General features: G+C 40.9%; 1 protein-coding gene across 1 annotated transcript in view; it reads left to right on the forward strand.

Annotated features, from left to right (window-relative positions):
- Positions 1–20,407, forward strand: part of cdh13 (cadherin 13, H-cadherin (heart)) — a 279,998-nt gene that overhangs the window by 69,913 nt on the left and 189,678 nt on the right. The window contains exon 2 of the mRNA XM_061677140.1: positions 11,300–11,417. Within this exon, the coding sequence (XP_061533124.1) occupies positions 11,300–11,417 (118 nt within the window). The remainder of the gene's footprint in view (positions 1–11,299; positions 11,418–20,407) is intronic.

The following is a 20,407-nucleotide window of genomic DNA, read 5'->3' on the forward strand; positions in this document are numbered from 1 at the left end:
GTACACCCTCAACTAGTCGCCAGCCAATCACAGGACACAAATAAACAAACAACCATTCTCACTCACAGTCACACCTATGGGCAATTTGCAGTCTCCAGTTAACCTACCATGTATGTTTTTGGGATGTGGGAGGAAACCGGAGTACCCGGAGAAAACCCACGCAGTTACGGGGAGAACATGCAAACTCCACACAGGTGAGGCCGGATTTGAACCCAGGTCCTCAGAATTGTGAGGCGGATGTGCAAACCAGTCGCTCACCGTGCCGCCATATATATATAAGCAACATAATATCTCCGATGTTATTGAACCATCTTTTGCAAGTCTCTTAATTCTAACATGACATCTTGCCACTGTTTTGCCTAATTTCCAGAAAAACTGTATGCTTCTGTACCTTTGACTGTCAGTCATCTGCTCAAAACATTGCATTAATTATTAACAAGTAACAGTGATCATTTTGTGGTCTCCAAGACAAAGTCAATCTTAAACGGTTCTACTGTATGTGTATTGTAGGACTGTGCATGAAGAAGATGTTTGTAAAATAATATTTTCACTTTTTAACAATACATGCAAGGGAACGGAGATAATGTCATTATGATAAAAACCTCAAAATCATCATTCTGAAGACTTGATATTGAACAATAATTTGAGATGGAAAACAGAGTTGCAAATATGGCTGACACATCGCTTTCACCCATATGTTTTATTTCAGAATTAAAAAAAAAACAAGGTGCCAAATCAAGTGGGCCAGCATCACAAGAGTATCACCGTTAATTTGGGTACTGATAAAGAATGGTGGTCAATTTTCTAGGAGAACGTATCTGTCATTGTTAGCCAAGTTTGTCGAAATCACTGCTATGGTAAATCTGCTTGCAGGATTCCACTACAATAGTAATGTACAATAGTTGTAGACATGTGTGACATGCGGGATTAATTAAGTTGAAGTATGTGGATTTGGATTGTTCTCTATCTTCATCTCACTGGATCATTGACTGGCTCTGTGCTCTGATAAGATTGTTTATGTTGAGTTTTCTAATGAAATTCAATTCAACTTGAATTGTATCACAATTTGCAGTCTTTCATGGAAAAGCTGATAGCATCCAATTTCAACAACTGGCTCGCATTCACAACAGTTGGGAATGATCACACTTCTTGTCAGTGTGCCTCTGTTGAGATTTCAGGACTGCGCTCCAAGCATCAGGTTTCTATCTGTCATGGTCAAATGCTTCCGATGCAAAACTTTGAGGTGCCTTTTGTTTAGACACAACACACCCAAACAAAGAGGAACGTGAGTGGATCTGAAAAAAGTATATAGGAAACATTTTTCATCACGTTTGCAAAGCTGGGAGACAAATAGGCCTTTCAAGGTGAGTGAACATGTCATCTTGATAAAGCTGAAAGTGTTTAGACTGACATGGCAAAGCGCAACAGGGAGGAAGCAAAGCGCATTCAAATGAATTCTGCTGGATAGCAGCTGGTGTCTGCAGCTGACGCGCTTGTTGTTTTTCGAGCCTTCACTTCACACTCCTCTGCCCGCTCGTGCGCAGTGAAAAGATGTGTGCGCGTGAGGTAGAAATATTGACAAGCTTGTCAACTAGAAGAGGGAATTGAGCAGACTGACGCTGAGGAGATGATATTGTCAGGGTTATACCGGCTCACTTAGCACACAACTTTACAACCCCCTCAGGGGTGATGAATTTGCATGCCAATGGACGCCGTCTGCCCGAGTAGCCTGGAAACAGTAAAAGTTTCCAAGTAAAATCCGTTTCTGCAGCGGTGTGAGATGAGTCTACATTATGGGCCCGTCTTGGCCAGGAAGCTTTTCAGGTGCTTTGAATTAATCAGTAGGCCAATTACCTGTGAGCCCCTGCTCTGTGAGAGGAATCATTTTTTATGTGTTCAGAAAGAGTTCTGGCTGGTAACCCAGCCGAGAGTCTCAGATCTTTTAATACAAATTGACTGGAACATTTTACGCATCCGATTTTTCTCGAATACAACATGAAAAGATTTCACTTTATATCAGTACTGTTATCGTGGATTGAATTGAGAGTGTTATTTCAGATACCGGTGAATTCTTTTTTTCATAGCAAGGAGGGGCGAAGCCAGATAATCCTTAGAGGGGGTGGGTGAGACCAGGGGTAATTTTGGGGTGGCACGACGCTTACCGTGTATAAAATAGACAAGTATGAAATAAGGAAATAATTAAGGCAGCTATACACTGTAATGCTACTTTGATTAAAATTCAGACAGTAGGGCAGGGACTGGCTGCATTGCGGGCCCTGCCGGTTGGGGGGGCGTCTTGATCTCCTGGGGGCGGAGGGGGGGAGGTGCCGCGTGTGGGGCGGTGGGTTGGGCGGGGGGCATTTCGGGCCCTGCGGCCCCCACCGGGTGGCCAGTTGTCGGGGCGCCTCGGTGGGGCCGGCGGACCGCCCTGGGTCCCTCGGTGTGGGACGGGTCCCGTCCGCTGGGCTGCTCTCGGGTGGACCCCTGGGCCAACAAACCTCAATTATAATACCACAGCGGAAGCTTAAATACTCCAGTGTAAAACTGTTCCGGCATGAAAGGGATACAGATTTTCCATTCTGCTTGACCTAACAGCCGAACAAGACAACAATATCAATAAATAAAAGGGTTAAGGTTAGCGTTAGCTTATGTTGTTTTTTATTTGGCAACAGATTCAGTGCGGCCGCCATTCATGTTTACATTAGGCAGCCACATCCGGCATGGGGTGCATTCAAGGACAGTCTGTAAATGGGAGTGAATGTGTTTTTTTGGGGTCTTTTGTAAAACATAAATGTAAAAACATGGATGACTAGAAAAACTGTTATTTGTGTTAGATTGCTTTTGACACGATCACGCTTTTTTTTTGTCTTCTAACATAAGAATAGATCAAATATGTTATTAATGATGATCAATGACCGAGACTGAATTCGACTTTCACCATTATTCCTGTCGTACCATGTGCGGGTGAATTCGGCCACACTCACACATGCGACTTGAATTCGGCCACACTCACACAGTATGAGTAGCACCACTCCTCTGCCTCCACAAATGATACAATATCCTCCTTTTATCATTTTCAAAAATTGCACGTTGAATATTACACTTTTAGGTACATACACATTTGGAAATGTAATCTGATGCCCTCCCTTTACTCTCGGGTGCGAGTGTCCCGAACGGCACAGCGTGTTCTTTTTCTTTGAATTTACGAACTACCGCCTCGCCTGAACGACTTGAACGACGACTTGAACGACGGCTTGAACAGCTCGCCTTACACTCCGACAGTCTGTCTCTCCGGCCAGAGTGGTGAGAGAGACGCCGGTATTATCAGTGTGGCGCTATGACTAACCGAACGGCATATTCCAACAATGCTCTGAGTTGCTGAACGGTCCAGAGTGCACCAGAATGCTCTTCGAGTGCATTTCGGAACACACCCTAGTTTCCTGCCTCAGCCTGGTACATACCTCAGATTGTGTTTGTGTTTGTGTTTCCACATCAAGGACTACAGTCCTGTTTTTGTATAATTCCTGATTAACAAAGACCGCTCAGGCAACAAGTTTTTTCCTCATGTTTTTGAGGCTGTAGGATGAAAGTTACTCGTTTTAATGGAAAGGGTGGCAAAAATAAGGAAATACCAGTCTAATAGCTTGCAGCAACAAAACAAAACAAAACTAAACAAAAAAAAAACAAAAAACAAAATTACAACAACTATGAACTAGTTCATTATTGAACTGAACTTTGATGTAGTTGTGTAGAAAATGAACTTTCCCAACAATGCTGACAGTACATATTTCTACATACATACGGTATTTAGTTTAGCAACACAATAGGTTTATTTTCCAAAGAAATATCAGGGACACAGACATACTGCAAAACAGCCTTATAATTGTTATTGGTTCATAAAGAAATTACACATCTTGATAATATAATACAGTACATTGTACCCCTGCAACCTTACCTATCACATTATATTACAACATCTGTTCTGCAGTTATGGTGGTTGATAGAAAAGAGGTTCACAAACTGAATCCATAGACTTCGCTCGTCTTGACTGACAGATAATCCAGATCCAGATCATCTTCCACGACAATATATATCTATATCTACTGGATATAAAGTATTTACTAGGGTTGGGCATCGAGAATCGAGAACTGATTGGAACCGGGACTAACGTTCCGGTTCTCCCAAAATCGTTCAAATTAAAACATTTTGGTTCCCAGTTTCGACGCCTAGTCCGCCAACCCCGAAGAAAAAGTGTCGAAAACCCAAGAAGAAGCGGCAAAAAACAACGAAGAAGAGCACACACCATGATGTGCTTGTGCCCAACAGTGGCGGCGAACAAAAATGTGTCTTAACTTTGTTAAAATTAATGAGCAGTCGGCTCAGTGCAACACTTGGAATATAAGAATATATTATATTGTGGGTTAGTTTCACACACATTGCCTTTTATTTCATAGGTTTGATATTGATTCTGGTTATAAAGGACCCCGAGTCAAATGTTCATTTTAGTCAATGTCGCTCCAATTCATGCCCAACCCTAGTCTTTACACATCCCGTTCAAGTGCCAGGTTTCCATACTCGGACAGGAAACAATGTTAATGACTACAATACCTAAACAATGTGGACTTCCTAACAGTGTGTGCAGGTGAAATGCTTCCTGGGTGTCTTGCAGCTATTTACAAATGTTCCGCCCCTCAAAGAAACACAATTCTGGACAAGAAAATGGGCTATAGCAACACACTCAATGGGGCTGGCCAGCGGGTGGCCGGGTTTCAGTCTAGGTTAGCCGTGGCCACTCCCTGGCTCCGCCCCTGATTACAAGAAGGCTCTAGGTTTGAATCTTTTGGCACAGACTATATTGTCCAAAGTATTTGCTCACCTGCCTTGATTCATATATGATTTTAAGTGATATCTTATTATGATGATATTGGTCTACCCTTTGCAGCTGTATTGGTTTCTACTCTTGTGGGAAGGCTTTGAACAAGGTTTTGGAGTGAGTTTATGGGAATTTTTGCCCATTCTTCCAGGAGCGTATTTGTGAGGTCACACACTGATGCTGAATGAGAAGGCCTGGCTCACTGTCCACTTGAAACCAACCCAAAGGTGTTCTCGGGTTGAGGACAGGACTCTGTGCAGGCCAGTCAAGTTCATCCATATCAAATTCTCTGATCCATGTCTTTATGGACATCCCCAAAGTGTTTGACTCTCCAAAATCTCTGGGTCTGCTGAAGCATTGAGAGTTCCTTTCACTGGGGTTTAGTCCTAATATTTTGGGCATTTCCAACTTTGTGGGAACAGTTTGGAGATGGCCCCTTCCTGTTTCAACATGACTGTGCATCAAGATTCATAAAGACATAGATGAAAGACTTTGAATTGACTTATAATCATGTGTCATTGAGACAAAAGTATCCATACACACTTGTTTAATTAGTGATCTATCAAGTGTCTCACTTACCCTTGAGTATGAATTATTCATCAAGAAATTTTGGCACAATGATTTCCTATTCGTCGGATCAGTTTGGCAAAGGCCCTTCGATGTTCCGACAGGACGCTGCCCTAATGAACAAAGCAAGGTCCATCCATTATCAAACAAATGTTCTTGATAAATGGACAAACACTGACACAACTGCATTTTTTGTTCTTATGGTATAGTTGCAAGTGAATTAAACCAGATCCCAAACATTGCAATTGATTTTTTTCAGAGAATGTCTCTTTAATGCTGTATTAGCTGTTTACTCATGATGATTTACACTTTGTATAATATAGTTTTGATGTGTAAATAATAAAAAGCATCTGCCAAATGAAAATGTGAACTGTGAATAAGGGGGGTATTCAAAAGTTGAAGCTTTCACCCCATGTTATTAACTTGTGGAGTGACCAATAAACATGTTCATTCATTCATTCAATTATTGGTGGACCGGCCTGCTTGGTTCTCAGTGTTGTTTTCAGTGACACTAATGTTACTGTTTAAAGATGCACACAGATGTTGAACAAACTTCACCACACACCCAAAGGATTGGTGCTTATTTCCAATGATGATGCCATCATGCTAATGCGTGTGTCACGGTTAGGATTTTTGAAGGCAAGACAAAAACGTGGAGGACTCAAGTGCAGGGAGGGCGGTCACTGTGGCTATCCCGCACGTAGTTTGCCATTATACTCCAGCGCAACCCACGCGCAGTTTTGAAAATGCACTGCAGTTCTCTTCTAAGTCGGGGGTGTCGCTACGGCTGGTATTGGCTAGGACACCACAGGGTGGAGTTTCCTTTACATTTTTGGGCCATTTCCGGTAGCCGTTTCACTTTCAAGGAACAAAGCAACAACAATGGCGACCGTGGAACAGTGTCTGCTAGAACAAATGGCGTCAGTCACGTGATGCAAATGCGGCTGTTGTCGGCCGCGGGAGTATAAAGAGGCCTTACCGCTACCATCCATTAGCAGCACTGTTACTTCTTTTTTAGCCCCCTCACTTTGCGTTTCCCCTTCAATGGTGCGGTTGTGTATTTACCACCCCAGCATTGTTTTACAGGCCCAGCAGGTGCGGTCAAGGTTCGGTAGCCCATGCCAGGTACCGCATGTTTTCCTGACTTAGGCGCTCCACGCCTGGCTGACCGGCCAGCCGCCTGTGTCAGAGGCGCAGCCTGATCAATTTTCTCTATTCCTCTGCATCTTGACATGCTTCTTTGCACGCCTATGCTTAAGCATGTGCACTGACATTTAAGTCGATGGGTCAGAGGTGAAGTGAGATTGAGGAGTTGTTGCATAGAGAACAAGACGCGGTAGCTGGATAAAATGCCAGATTGTTGGCATCTTGCCTTGCTGGGCTGCTGGCAAACATTGCCTGCATGCTTGAAGAGAGACGCACATAGGGAATACAACTCAATAAAGATACACAGGTGCTGTGGACAGCATTACTGTAAGGTCTTCTTAGTCATTTTCAAATGATTACAGACTTGATTGAGACGCAGGATAATATGCAGGAGAAGACACTGCATTTGGAAAATTATTTTGTTCTGCATTCAAGGCATTCAGTATCTAATGGTTGATTACAGTGACGCATAACCAAAATGAATGTGGCAATACAAATAAAGATGGTGTCATTTTTCATTGCGTATTGCCAATGATATCAAAAATATCACGATAAAGCAATTATGACAATTTGTCATGATAGGGGCAGCAGTACTTCATCGATAAGGACTTGGGCTTTGGAACTGGAGGTCCCCGTTCACGTTTCCCACGGCAGACAAATGTAAAAATGGCAACTAGCTTTCGGACAGATGCTAGTCTGCTTCCTGACTGCTATTGAGGTGCCCTTGAGCAAGGCACCCCCTCACCCCAGCTAATGTGGTGCAGCATAATTTGCTGCATGTGAGTCATCTGGTTCTCTGTGTGGTTCACTGTCAGCTTATCCTTCGCAATATTCATAAAGAAACACTTCAAGGAACTCTTGTGTGTTTAATATTGCATAATGTTCACTCAATATGCAGTTATATATTTAATGCATTCCTTTTTATAGTTTTCGTGTGCTGCACTTGGTTTGAATAAACTTTATTGACACATCATCACAGCTAACACGGACATACATCCAGTATGAGTTAATTACCCATTCATCCATTTTCAACACTGCTTATCCTGGTCAGGGTCGCGGGGCGCTGGAGCCTATCCCAGCTGTCTTCGGGCGAAAGGCGGCCTACACCCTGAACTGGTCGCCAGTCAGTCGCAGGCCACATAAGTGAATTATTAACGCGCTAAATCGATCTTAAACAATTGAATGTGATCAACGTTTGACAGCAACGAGCTACTACTTACCATAAAGAGGCCTAACATAAACCAAAAAAGCTGCATAATTGTCAATACGTAGTAATATTTATTTCTCCTCCATCAGTACTGGACTGGCCTGGTCACTTTCTCTTAAGGGCTCTTGGAATTTGTTTGAAGAAATGAGTTTAAAATGTCAATTTTAACTTGGAACTTAACTGAAAAATAGAGCATGTAATGGAAATGCACTGTGTTTACTTAAATGAATGCAATGTAGAGGGAAATTTTGTTCTTTTTATTTTTCAATGATATTAACAATGATGTGTATAGAAGTACAGGGCAATTATTATTATTATTTTTTTACTAGACTACGTTCACACTTTTTCATCCAAGTGATTACTGGTTTGTTTGCAGTTTGCGCCACAGGGTTTCATAACAATTTGTTCATCACATGCTGCTAAATGCTTGTATATTTACTTAACTAGGTTTAATTGTCGCCATCTAATTACATGATAATTATTTTTGTGTGCTTGTGTTTTCCTCCCGATCAGACCAAAGTACAGAGCACTTTTCATTGAAACCCTCGGAGAACACCAAGCATCTTACATTGTATGTACTTGGAATTCTCAATGGGCAAGAAAACAATTATAACCTTAGCCTCTAGCAACCTCTTAATTGACTTATTTTAATTACTCCATCCTCTTGAGTCTGCTAAGAATTTAAACTCCTAAATGTAGCTTTTACATGTTTCATTGCATTCTGTAGAATCGTCACTGTTACTCAATAACGAATTTCTGCAGAACACGAAAAAGAAAGTACAGATTGGCTACTGTAGAGTTACCAGACTAATATCAGAAATGAAACAGTAAATGTCACAATTCACCAAAAAACCTGAACTCAACAGTCTAAGCTATCTTTCACTACACATCTGTGACATATTAAGCAGGGAATGTCATTAAATATTTGTTAAAAACACTTCTTGATGATAATTGAACAAACCCAACAAAACAGGTGATTTGAGTGTGTATAGTTGTTTCTCAGGAATGCCCTCAAATGTTTGCACAGTTCATTCAACTGCATTTGTTTAGGAAATGCATTGTGACAGTCTGCATCCCAATGCTTATTGTTGTAATTTTATGAAAGTAAGACTTTTATGTAAAAGTATGACTTAATGTCATGATGAAAATTTTTCATAAAATTACAACTTAACTTCATTCTTGTGGTATATATATATATATATATATATATATATATATATATATATATATATATATATATATATATACATATATACATATATATACATACACACACACATACATATGTGTGTGTGTATGTATATGTATAGTCGATTCTGCCATATTTGTTTTGCACAACCTTCCCGTTTTAATACCTTCTAAAAATGGCTTCCTGAGGGAGAAATAATGTCCAGTATGTGACTTTTTTTGTTTTGTTTGGTTTTGCTAAAAACAGAGGCATTAATATTCTTTGGCTCCCTCGCTGTGAGTAAATGAGTCTAGATTACATTTCCCATATAAATGACGGGTTTGTTCATGCTGTTTGCCAATGCCGTGTGTAGTGATTTGCAGGGAAACATGCATGTGAACATATAATAACATCTCTTTACGCATGTTTAAAATGCCCGTTTGCCGTGACGTGTATCACTTTTGACAAGTATCTTATTCAGGGTGCTTAGAAAGCCTTGTCACCAAAATAAATAACAACTTTGACACCTGAAGAAAATCACCAGGTTGCCTGGGTGCGGCGATTACATTGATGGGATGTAACATGTAATGACCTCCATTGCTGAACATCTGCAAGCGCTTGTTCATCCCATAGATGCACTTACAGACAGCCCATGCGGAATTATTCTAACTTGCATGATGCATTATGCGTCTGTCAAGCCGAGAACAGGGTGAATGTTGGCAATATGCCACCTCAGCTAAATTCCCTGAATGTGTTCTCAGTATGTTATCTCAAAAAAAATCTATAGATATTAAAAAGTATGTACTATTGTATGGGCATCTGACTACATTTCTTTGATCGAATATGGGGTCGAATGAATCAATTGAATTCACTTGAATTCATTTTACATTTACGTTATGTGAATTTCAAATAGATTTGATATATTTAAGATTGATTTACATTTAATACGTATGTTTCTCTCATCTTTCATCATCTTACACCTGCTTATCTCGCCCTGCTGTTCGACGCAATACCTTTGTCCGAAGAGTATTTTCACACAAAAAAAGCTAACATAATCCTGCATCTAATTGTCTGATTTTTGGGAAGCTGCTTTGTAAAAGCCTCCACAGCGATGGCAATATCCTGCCTTGGCTGGCGTCTGTGCAAAATACTAATGCTGCCTGCTTATTGACAACTCTCTTCTATATTGTGGGGTCTCTGTGTAAAAGATGCTGCTCAAAACTCTTATCAACTAAGGTCAGTGCTTTGTTGTGAATTTCTGTTGGTCAACGTTGGCGATGTGTTGATGAAATTGGTACTTTGAAAGATAACTGAATGGCAGCCAGTATTGCATTTGGATGTCTTGAGATACATTTCAAGAAGAAGTTACAGTTCACAATTTAGTACAGTAAACCATTACCTGGCTTCTTTTCCCGTTAAGGGGTTTGTAGATGGTATGGCTATAGCTGGATCAAAAACATGAATAATGTGCCATCATACACTGTAATTCAGAAAACAATATCACAGCATATTAAACAAAGGACAGTAGAGGACAGCCAGAATGTTGTGTTCTTTCTGCTTGGCATGTGACTGTTTGTTACAAAAATAAAATACAAATAGGCATGTTATGGCTTTTTCACACTCCATTCCATTCCTGTTGTTTCACTGCAGCTCTCGTCTTGCCTTAGCTAATTGAAGGATGGTAAAAAGTGGTCAAATGCAGATCAGTTACAGAATTTTGGTAGGTACCGTTACAAAGTTTCAAATGTAAATGGGAAACGCTATGACATCTATTCTTCTTTCTATTAAGGTTATTATATATTAATCATTCACGAGTTCAGAACTTATCTGCAGCATGGCTGCCTAATTTGGCTCCATTTGAAAGTACCCACCAAAGATGTTATTTAAATTGCACATAGACACCAAAAGGTAGCCTGTTGTCAATATAAAAATAGCTTGTGGCTATTCATCTCTTGACCCGCATCCTCTAATAACGAATGTTGCTCACTATGTGGGATGCTCTTATCAGAGGCCCCACATAATTAATTCAGATATCTCAAGCTGTCTTTCATAAAGCTTAAGATACTGCGAAGCTTCTCTTGCTGCAGCAGCAGGAAGTGCTGCCGACAGTGAGACAACCCTCAGGAGAGTGCACTGACATCCCTCCAATCCACTTACAAAAGTACACAGTGAGACCCATCTTATTAGCATAAACAGAACCTCTGACAGTAATTCCCCTGAGACTGAGAGGGTGTGCTCCTCACTATAACTGTGCTCACTGGAAACTTTTGCTATTTGGTCGTTTCAAGTATGAAATGATTTTTTTCCGATGTCACTTCTCCATACTTTTGTTTTGCAGACTTTTGTGGTTGGCCGACAGGAAGGACACCGTGAGGGCTGTGTGCCCGGTTTCCAGGTCAAACGATACCAGGTGGCATACAGGACAACTTTCGAGAAAGGCCTGCCACTTCTACAAGGTCAGAGAAATGAACACTCTTACAGTACTCGCATTGTAAAATGTTCAAACTTTGGGACTAACATTTGAAGAGAATCTAATTGAGGGGGTAATCCACAGACCTCAAATGGGATTATAAAGACATTTGTACCGACCTAGTACTATGCAAACCATAACTTTCTAGCAATTACCCATTTAGAGGTCTAATGAGGGTAATATGAAAAGGATAGAAATCTGTGGCTGCATATACTGTATCATCATGTATCATCACTTTAATAGCAAATGTTCGGGATGTAAAAGAACGTGGACTGTGATGAATGATGTCCATATGCATTCAGTAACTGTTACTGCATGTATATATGCATGTATGGACATGATTCATCACAACCATCGCCGTTACTGAGTAATCAATTCACGCAATGGCCTGTAAAGAGAGAGAGACGTGTACGATTACTGGTATGTATGACTGTCGGAGCAAACTGTTAGACTTGCTCAGAGATGCAAAGTAAATGGAGATCAGCCATACGCTTCGTTGGCTGCCGGTCTTGTAACGTAGTAGAGTTATCCGCTGTTTTAGGGGGTTCGTTGGTCTGTTCAAGAATAAATATATGTATACAGCATGCGCATGAAGTTAAGATCAGTGAATAATATTAGGATTTACTGATCACGCTATGATTACTAATATAGTGGTTAGGGTTGGGAATCGAGAACCGATTGGAACCGGGACTAACATTCCGGTTCGTTCAAATTAAAAAAATGTGGTTCCCAGTTTCGATGCCTAGTCCGCTGGCCCCAAAGAAGAAGCGGCAAAAACCGACGCACAAAGCCGTGCTTGTGCCCAACGGCGGCGGTGAACAAAAGTGTTAACTATGTTAAAATAAATGATCAGTCACCTCAGTGCAACACTTGGATTAAGATTACATTGTGCAAAGGAGCCTTTCACGATGTGTAGAACTCTGACGCGTTCCCTCCCGCTCCGAGCCTCAGCCTACAGTCCGCGGAACTTCAGTCAATTGGGTGAGTGAAACAATCAAATACGTCTATGCCAACATTGATGCAGCTAACAAGTTAAACGCTGGGTTGCACTGATGTTTTTTAGCGTTTAGTCTTCAAACCAACGTAAGAGCTGATGAGAGACACAAAAAATTAATATTAATTACTTTACCATACTGGAAAGCAAGTAGAAACATTCACATTACAAGCTTAACATTGAACTAAAACTTCACCAAAGGTCAAACTAGAAACTTTACATCACAATGAATTGGGACAACATTCACTAAAACGTCTCACATACTGTGAACAAACACTAACCTTGTGTCTCATCGGTGGGTAGGTAAAAGAATTAACGTTTTGTAGCGTTTGGTTCCATTACTTTCGTTTTCAAAATACACCGGTGTCATGTGAAGTTACTTTTCATGCCAAAATGCCAAGTTCTGGTGCGTATCCTTCAAAATAAAAGGCTACATGGTTAAAACAGGAAGTCAAGTGAAAACTTGCACATATAAATAATTTGAAGTGATATAAAAGTCACAAATAACAATTTTAACAATGCTGTATCTAACATTTAGCTGAAACAATAATTAATGAGTTTTAAGTCAATTGGCCGAGTGAGGATAAGCGGTAAAGAAAATGGATGGATGGATGGATGGTTTACTTCCACACACATTGCCTTTTAGTTCATAGGTTTGACATTGATACTGGTTATAAAGGACGCCGAGTCAAATGCTCATTTTAGTTTATGCAGCAGGCTGCTAATAAAATGGATAATTTAGACACCCTTTATTGAAACCATGCAAACCTTTTTTGACCCAGCCACCGAAAAGAATCGAAATCGAGAATCGTTTGGAACCGGACTCGAAATGGAGAACCGGAATCGGGACCGGAATTGCTCAAATTCCATTCTCAACACCGCTTATCCTGGTTGGGGTCGCGGGGCGCCGGAGCCTATCCCAGCTGACTTCGGGCGAAAGGTGGACTACACCCTGAACTGGCACATATAGACACGGACAACCATTCGCACTCACATTCACACTGTCACTGAGTGGGAACTGAACACACTCTGCCCGCTCCAAAGTCAGGTGAGTGTACCACTGCACCATCAGTGACTCGCTAAAATTAAAATGATGCCCAACCCTTATAGTGGTACATGCTGCTGCATTTTATGCAGGTCGATTCCTGGCCAGTGCCCCAATACCCAGCCTCTGCCAAACCCAAGTGAATAAACAATAGCTGGGTTGTGTCAGCAAGGGCATCCAACTTAATCTCCTAAAATCATGTTAAGAAGGATGAAAACATGAAAAAAAAGTTTGCTCAATTGGTTATCGCGTTAAGAGTCATGACTTGCCAAGGAGGCGGCACGGGGTCCGACTGGTTAGCAGTCTATCTGCCGCACAGTTGGTTCAAATCCCGGCCTACCTGTGTGGAGTTTGCATCTTCTCTCCGTGCCTGCCTGGGTTTTCTCCGGGTACTTCGGTTTCCTCCCACATCCCAAAATCATGCGTGCTAAGTTGATTGAAGACTAAATTGCCTGTAGGTGTGAATGTGAGTGCGAATAGTTGTTTGTTTATGTGTGCCCTGCGATTGGCTGGCGACCAGTTCAGGCTGTACTCCGCCCCTCGCCCGAAGATAGCTGCGATAGGCTCCAGCACGCCAGCGACCCTAGTGAGGATCAGTGGTACGAAAAATGGATGTATGGATAAAGGTTAAATAAATACATAAAAATAAAACAAATATTTACTGTAAAGTGAACATATTTACTTTTCAGCTTTCCTCATATTTATTTATTTGGTGCCTATTCTGAAAGGAGTAATAATCTTTCAATAGTTGCAGAACAGCTTTTTTTTTTCTTCTTCTTCTTCTTTTTTCAATCACTGTACTCAAACTACTTCTCAGGTCAACCCCTAATTGCAAATTGCAAATATATTGTATACACATATTCATCTGCTCGATAACAGTTGTCTCCTGGGAGTTTATGACATATGGAGGCCACCATGTCTGTCTACAAGGTGCAATCAGCAGCAGTTTTAAACCCACTACACACTAAGCGACGCGGCCAAACGCGGGGTTCGGCAACTAATTTTCATGAGTGGCCGATGGTCAGCCACCTGTTTTGCAACGATTCAGATATTCAATTGCCGTTGCTCGCCGTTACAACGTGGCAAACGTAATCCGCAGGTTTTACAACGTACTTAACTATTTTTATAATTTCATATGTATCTATGGATGAAATAGTGAAGCGTCCAGTCTCTATCGCCAAAATGCATGCAAGCGATGTACAAAGCGCGCTGGGCACAGTAAGTAAATGAGGGAGGCAGCCTCTCAAAATATCCATACTTTCTCCTTTATTCTCCCTGACTTCCTCTCTTTGTGGCAACCCACTGCTTCCTTGGCAATAGTGCCATGTTTTTTTTTGGTTCAATAATAGTGATCGAGTACAATACACTGTACATGTGGACCCTCAAAACCCGATACAGGGTCACAGTTTTCCATTAGAAAGTGTCGGTGTGTGCAGGGCTCAATCGCTCAATGTTTGGGCGTGAGTCAACAGCTGTCCTTTTTCCGCGATGGTCCACTCCAGCCAGGTTTGGCCAAGTTGCACAGCCTTTGGAAAGCTTTTATGTCATGTTATTTCTGTTAAATCAGTGATGGATAATTATGTTATGTTATTATGCAAGGCAATGTTTTCTATTGGGGAACAAGTTTTCTTGTGGCCAAACCTCCTTGTGTATGCCTCTTTAGTATGTGACTCCAGCAGAACATTAATTCCTATACTTGAGCACAAATGTTTCTAAATGCACAGGATGTTTTCTACTTCTATGCCATTACTTATCATATGAATCCTGAATGGCCTGGGGTATTTACAAACAGTTGGTTTTATTTAAGTATTTCGACCTACACAGCAATAAGCAATTCTTTCAGCGCTAATCTTTTTCACCCACCGTTTTTAAACTTTATTTTGTTTGATTTTGCTCATTCTGTGAAGCGTTTTGTCATCTGGAGGCTCAGTGGAGCGTATAGTGGGAGACAGAGCTCAGTTCTGCTTCAGTGCTCTGCTGTGGGACGACAGAGTGGTTCCATTACCTGGAATATGTTTCTGTCAGCAGAAACGCCTCCCACTGTGGGGGTCCCTTTGCTCACAAGCTGTGGACACAACCATGCATATGCCAGCACATGCGTGAACATGCTTATTGCACATACATACATGCTACAAGTTTTAGCGACTCCACTGTGCTGTAACAGTAACTCAAATTTTTAATTCCGTTTAGTATTGTTAACTCACGCGATATAAGCACAAAAAACAATAAAAACGAGCACAACACAAATTACCACTCAACGGGGAAGTCACCATCTTCTACCCCCCCCCCCAAAGCATACTACTTCTTCTCTCGCTCTCGTACAGTGCAGACGCTTTTTGTCTGCTATGCTTGCTTCGCTTCTGTTTACATTTTTTCTTGCGGATGAGCTTGTTTTTGCACCGACTCCTGGATGTTATTAAACCTGTGGGACTGTACTTTTTTATTTTATTTTATTTATTATTTTCTTTTGTGTGTGTGTTGATACAGTCAGTTGTTACTATATTCCAATATGTTCTGATACCCTCTCACCATTACGTGAGCGTGGCCTGCTAATTAGCACAAGCCTGCTAATAGCAACAAGACCAGCGATCTTTTCCACTGAGGACTATCACGGACTGCTGCAGAGGATGACAATCCTGGAATCGAAAATCCACCGTCTTGAAGTGTATGTGGATGTAAATGCACAGTCGGGGAATGAAACTACTCTACCGATGTCTCAAAATGGTGAGCAGAAGTGTGCTAACAGACAGCCTCTTATCTCAACAAAGAGGACTGATGTGGACTGTGGAAACAGTAATGGACCATCCAGCAGTTTTCCCTGGAATTTACTGGGAGCAAAGTCCAAAGATATGGGACAACATCTAAAAGGGACGACAAAACACCAGCAGATTACCGAGGAATCCGGCTAGCCTGCGTTGCGGGCTGCTTCAACGGCGAGTGAGCGGCCGTGGACGGTCGTTACAGCAAAGGGCAAGAAGAAAGGACGCGAGTCAATGCAAAACAGTGATGTCAGACTTACAAATAGATTTGCGCCACTTTTACAAGACTCTGGCCAAGAATGCTCATTCCCCACCACCCCTGAAAGGTATGAAACTAAGTCATACAAGAAAAACATGGCACCCCAAAGATTAATAGTTGGTGATGGAGCTGTCAAGGATGTGAAACGATTTTGCATGTGAGAGGAACACCAAAGTACTGTGTCTTACCAATGACATGGTGTCTGATATCTCTAAAAAATCCTGGAGATCACTAATCAACACCCAACTGTGAAATATGCCATTATACACACAGGTGCCCTGGATGTTCTCAAGCAGCATTCAGAGGTACAGAAGCGAGATTTCATTTATCTCCTAACAAAAGTGCAATGTTTGGATGCTGAGGTTTTTATTAGTGGACCTGTCCCATTTCTACGATTTGGAGATGAACGTTTCTCTAGGGTCAGTCAATTAAATAAGTGGCTCAAAGAAGTGTGTACGGCACTATCCGTGAGTTTCATTGACAATTTCTGCATTTTTTTGGGAGCGCAGACGTCTTTACAAGGCAGACGGTTTCTGTCTAAGTAGACAAGGGGTTATGTTATTGGCTGACAGCATTTTTTACTATGTACGTCATTCAACGACCCAAAATGAAAACACTGGCCTTGGTGAAGGACAAAACCGAGAACACCGTGGAGGAGCACAATGATGGTAAAGACCTCTAAATCAAAGTGTAGGAAAGCAGAACATAAGTGGAGAAAAACTAAACTCCAAATTGACTATGACCGCTACAGACAAAGACAAAGACACTCTGTTTGCTGTGGTTGACAAGCTCTCATACCCCCCCCCCCCTCCAAATCAGATAGCTCCAGAACTCCTAACAGCAGATAAATGCCATGAATTTGCTTATTTTAGTGAAAAATCCAATCCATCAGGTTAAATATTAGCACAAACCAGCAAAATGATAAAATGGTACTATGTCTGAAGCAACCCAGGAAAAACTCTATTACCATATCATAATTGCATACAGTTGACCAAAAAACTGTAGAGGAAACGGTTCAGCATCTGAAACCATCAACAAGCTGTCTTGACTCAATGCCATCTGACTTTTTCAAAGCTATTGCGAAGTCTGTGCTCGCTGATTTGCAGCAAATAATCAATTGCTCACTTCAGGCGAGTTTCCTAAAGCTCTTAAAGTAGCTGCCATTAAGCCTCTGCTAAAAAATAGAACGCTGGATGCTTCCATGTTAGCAAGCTATAGACCAATCTCCCTTTCATAGCCAAGATTGTTGAGAAAGTTATTTTTTACCAACTCAGAAATTTCTTGAACTTAAATTGACTTTTTGACAAATTTCAATCAGGGTTCCAAACTCATCACAGTACAGCATATGCCCTTATCAAAGTGCTAAATGATATTAGGTTGAATACTGACTCGGGAAAGGTGTCAATTCTGGAACATTCCTTAAACGCTTCAGGTCCTACCTGGAGGGAAGGAGTTATTTTGTAACCATTGGAAGTGCTCAATCTCACCGAATGGCAATGACCTATGGGGTCTCTCAAGGGTCACTTCTTGGACCCCTCCTGTTCAGCCTGTATATGCTACCCTTGGGTCAAATTCTTCAGACCTTTAATCTTAACTATCATAGCTATGCAGATGACACACAATTATATGTAGGAGTGTCTCCAGATGACTACAATTCAATTGAGGTGTTGTGTCACTGTCTAAAACAGATAAATATCTGGATGAGCCAAAATGTTCTTCAATTAAACCACAACAAAACTGTATTTGGCAATAAAGAAAAGAGGATTGCTGTTAGTAAATACCTGGAGTCTCACTCTCTTTAAAAACCAAAGACCAAGTCTGAAACCTTGGTGTTCTATAGATTCCGACCTGACTTTCAACAGTGATATTAAATCAATTACTAAAACTGCCTTCTACCATCTGAAGAACATATCCAGAGTGAAGGCTTGCATGTGTCAAGCAGACCAGCAGACGCTCATCCATGCTTTTATCTCAAGAAGACTTGACTCTTGTAATGGTCTTCTGACTGGACTCCTTGAAAAGAGCAGGTCCTGAATACATGAATGAAATACTAATGGAATATAAACCCAGTAGGGCTCTGAGATCGACAGACTCAGGTCAAATAGTGGAGCACAGAGTCCAAAGCAAACATGGGGAAGCAGCATTTAGCTATCATGCTGCACACAAATGGAATAAGTTGCCAACAGAATTTACGTCAGCCCCAAGTGTGCATGTTTTTCAGTCCAGTTTAAAAACTCTTATTTTTTCCCATGCTTTCTAGAGCATTTCCACTTTTAAATGATATTTCTTGCACTGTACGCTGTTTTAATTGTATTTTTCTTTTCTTTTTTTCTTTTTGTTTTAAATGTTTATAAGCTGTTTTTTTTCTTTTTTTAAAAAATGCTTTTAATCATGTATATAAATAAATTTGCTTTGCTTTGCTACAAATCTAAAACAAAACCTCTACCCAATGTACCCCTCAAAGTATATTCACCTGTATTCATCCTACAGCACAAGTAACATTCTTTGCAACATACGTACACAGGAGAAAACAAACTAAAAATTATATATATATATATATATATATATATATATATATATATATATACACACACACACACACACACAAAACACACAAAAAGCACTGTCGTAGAATTAAGACAAAGCAACGCCGGCACCCCTTCACTCTCTGGAGAAGTGCCCCTATTTTAGGCAAAGTGCCCCTCTGTGTGGGGGCAAAGATTTTCGTCAGAGTTGCCCCTTATTAAAGAGTAAAGAAGCAAAGGTTAGTATTAACAAAACATAAAATTGACACAAGAGGGCATTGGAACTCCATACAATATTGGCGTTTGCCCAACAAACCCCAGGGCAACACGTAGAGACGATTGCTGCTGGTATAGAAAAAACTGTGAGTTTGTCAACTTTTAATATCTCACCAAGCTCCCGCTATAGTTTAAGTTAGCCATGAGAAATTGTTAAAAGTCGACACCCCCAATGATTGTAGATATGCTGAACATGCAACTTTGTGAGAAGACTGATGGCACAAATAATAATAATAATCACTTTATGAAAAGGGCTTCTGAGAACGCATTTATATCATTTTATGTTCCCAACAGCTGTTTTGTTGTATGCAAAATAAAAAAAATAATGGTGAGTGCGTGATTCATTATAAATGCCAGAGGCTGCAGCCAGGCCTGGTAACACATGCAGATTTAGGTAAATTCAGCTCAGCCCTTTGCCACCTACCATAGACCGCCTTATATACTAACTATTGAAAGGTGGAATACCTGTTGTCGCAGACCCAAGTTCAAGGACACGCGTCTTAGCTAAGGGTCATGTATGATGATACAATGTGTGGAAACATTCACTCTTATTCAATCTCTCTTCTGCTGTTCACTTGCACTCCTCATCAGTGTTTTTTTTTCATTTGCCTAATCGACAAAAAACGTGTTTCTCTGTTTTCTCTGCCGTCCGCTCTGCACTGTACCTTTCTTCTTTCCTCAAAAGGCCTTTGGTTGCATAAAAAATTCATGCAAGTGCAAATCGAAAAATACTGTATAAGCAAATGGAAAGGGCCAGGTCACAAAGACCAATACAGAAAATGTCTCGCCTCAGAGGGGAATTTCAAACTATAAATGAACCCGATGTGTAGACACACATTTGAAGCAAAATAGTTTTCTTCTTAATATGCTGAGTCGAGGCAGGAGGGTTTAGGGAATTTGAAAATGATCATAGATTGGTAGGTCTAAATGAGATATGAATTCAGTTTTGTGTCAGTGATGTATCCTTATGCAGTTTATGACCTCGGAAGATGCTTTTAGAGTTGTAGATAAATCGGGCAGACCAAGCATGACCAGTATGGTGGAGACAAATAAATTGCTGAAGGGAAAAAATTCAAGCTTCACAGGAATATTTGGGTTTTCATCCCGGCCTGGCTGCA

Source organism: Phycodurus eques, chromosome 5, assembly GCF_024500275.1.
Source record: "Phycodurus eques isolate BA_2022a chromosome 5, UOR_Pequ_1.1, whole genome shotgun sequence".
Classification (NCBI taxonomy): domain Eukaryota; kingdom Metazoa; phylum Chordata; class Actinopteri; order Syngnathiformes; family Syngnathidae; genus Phycodurus; species Phycodurus eques.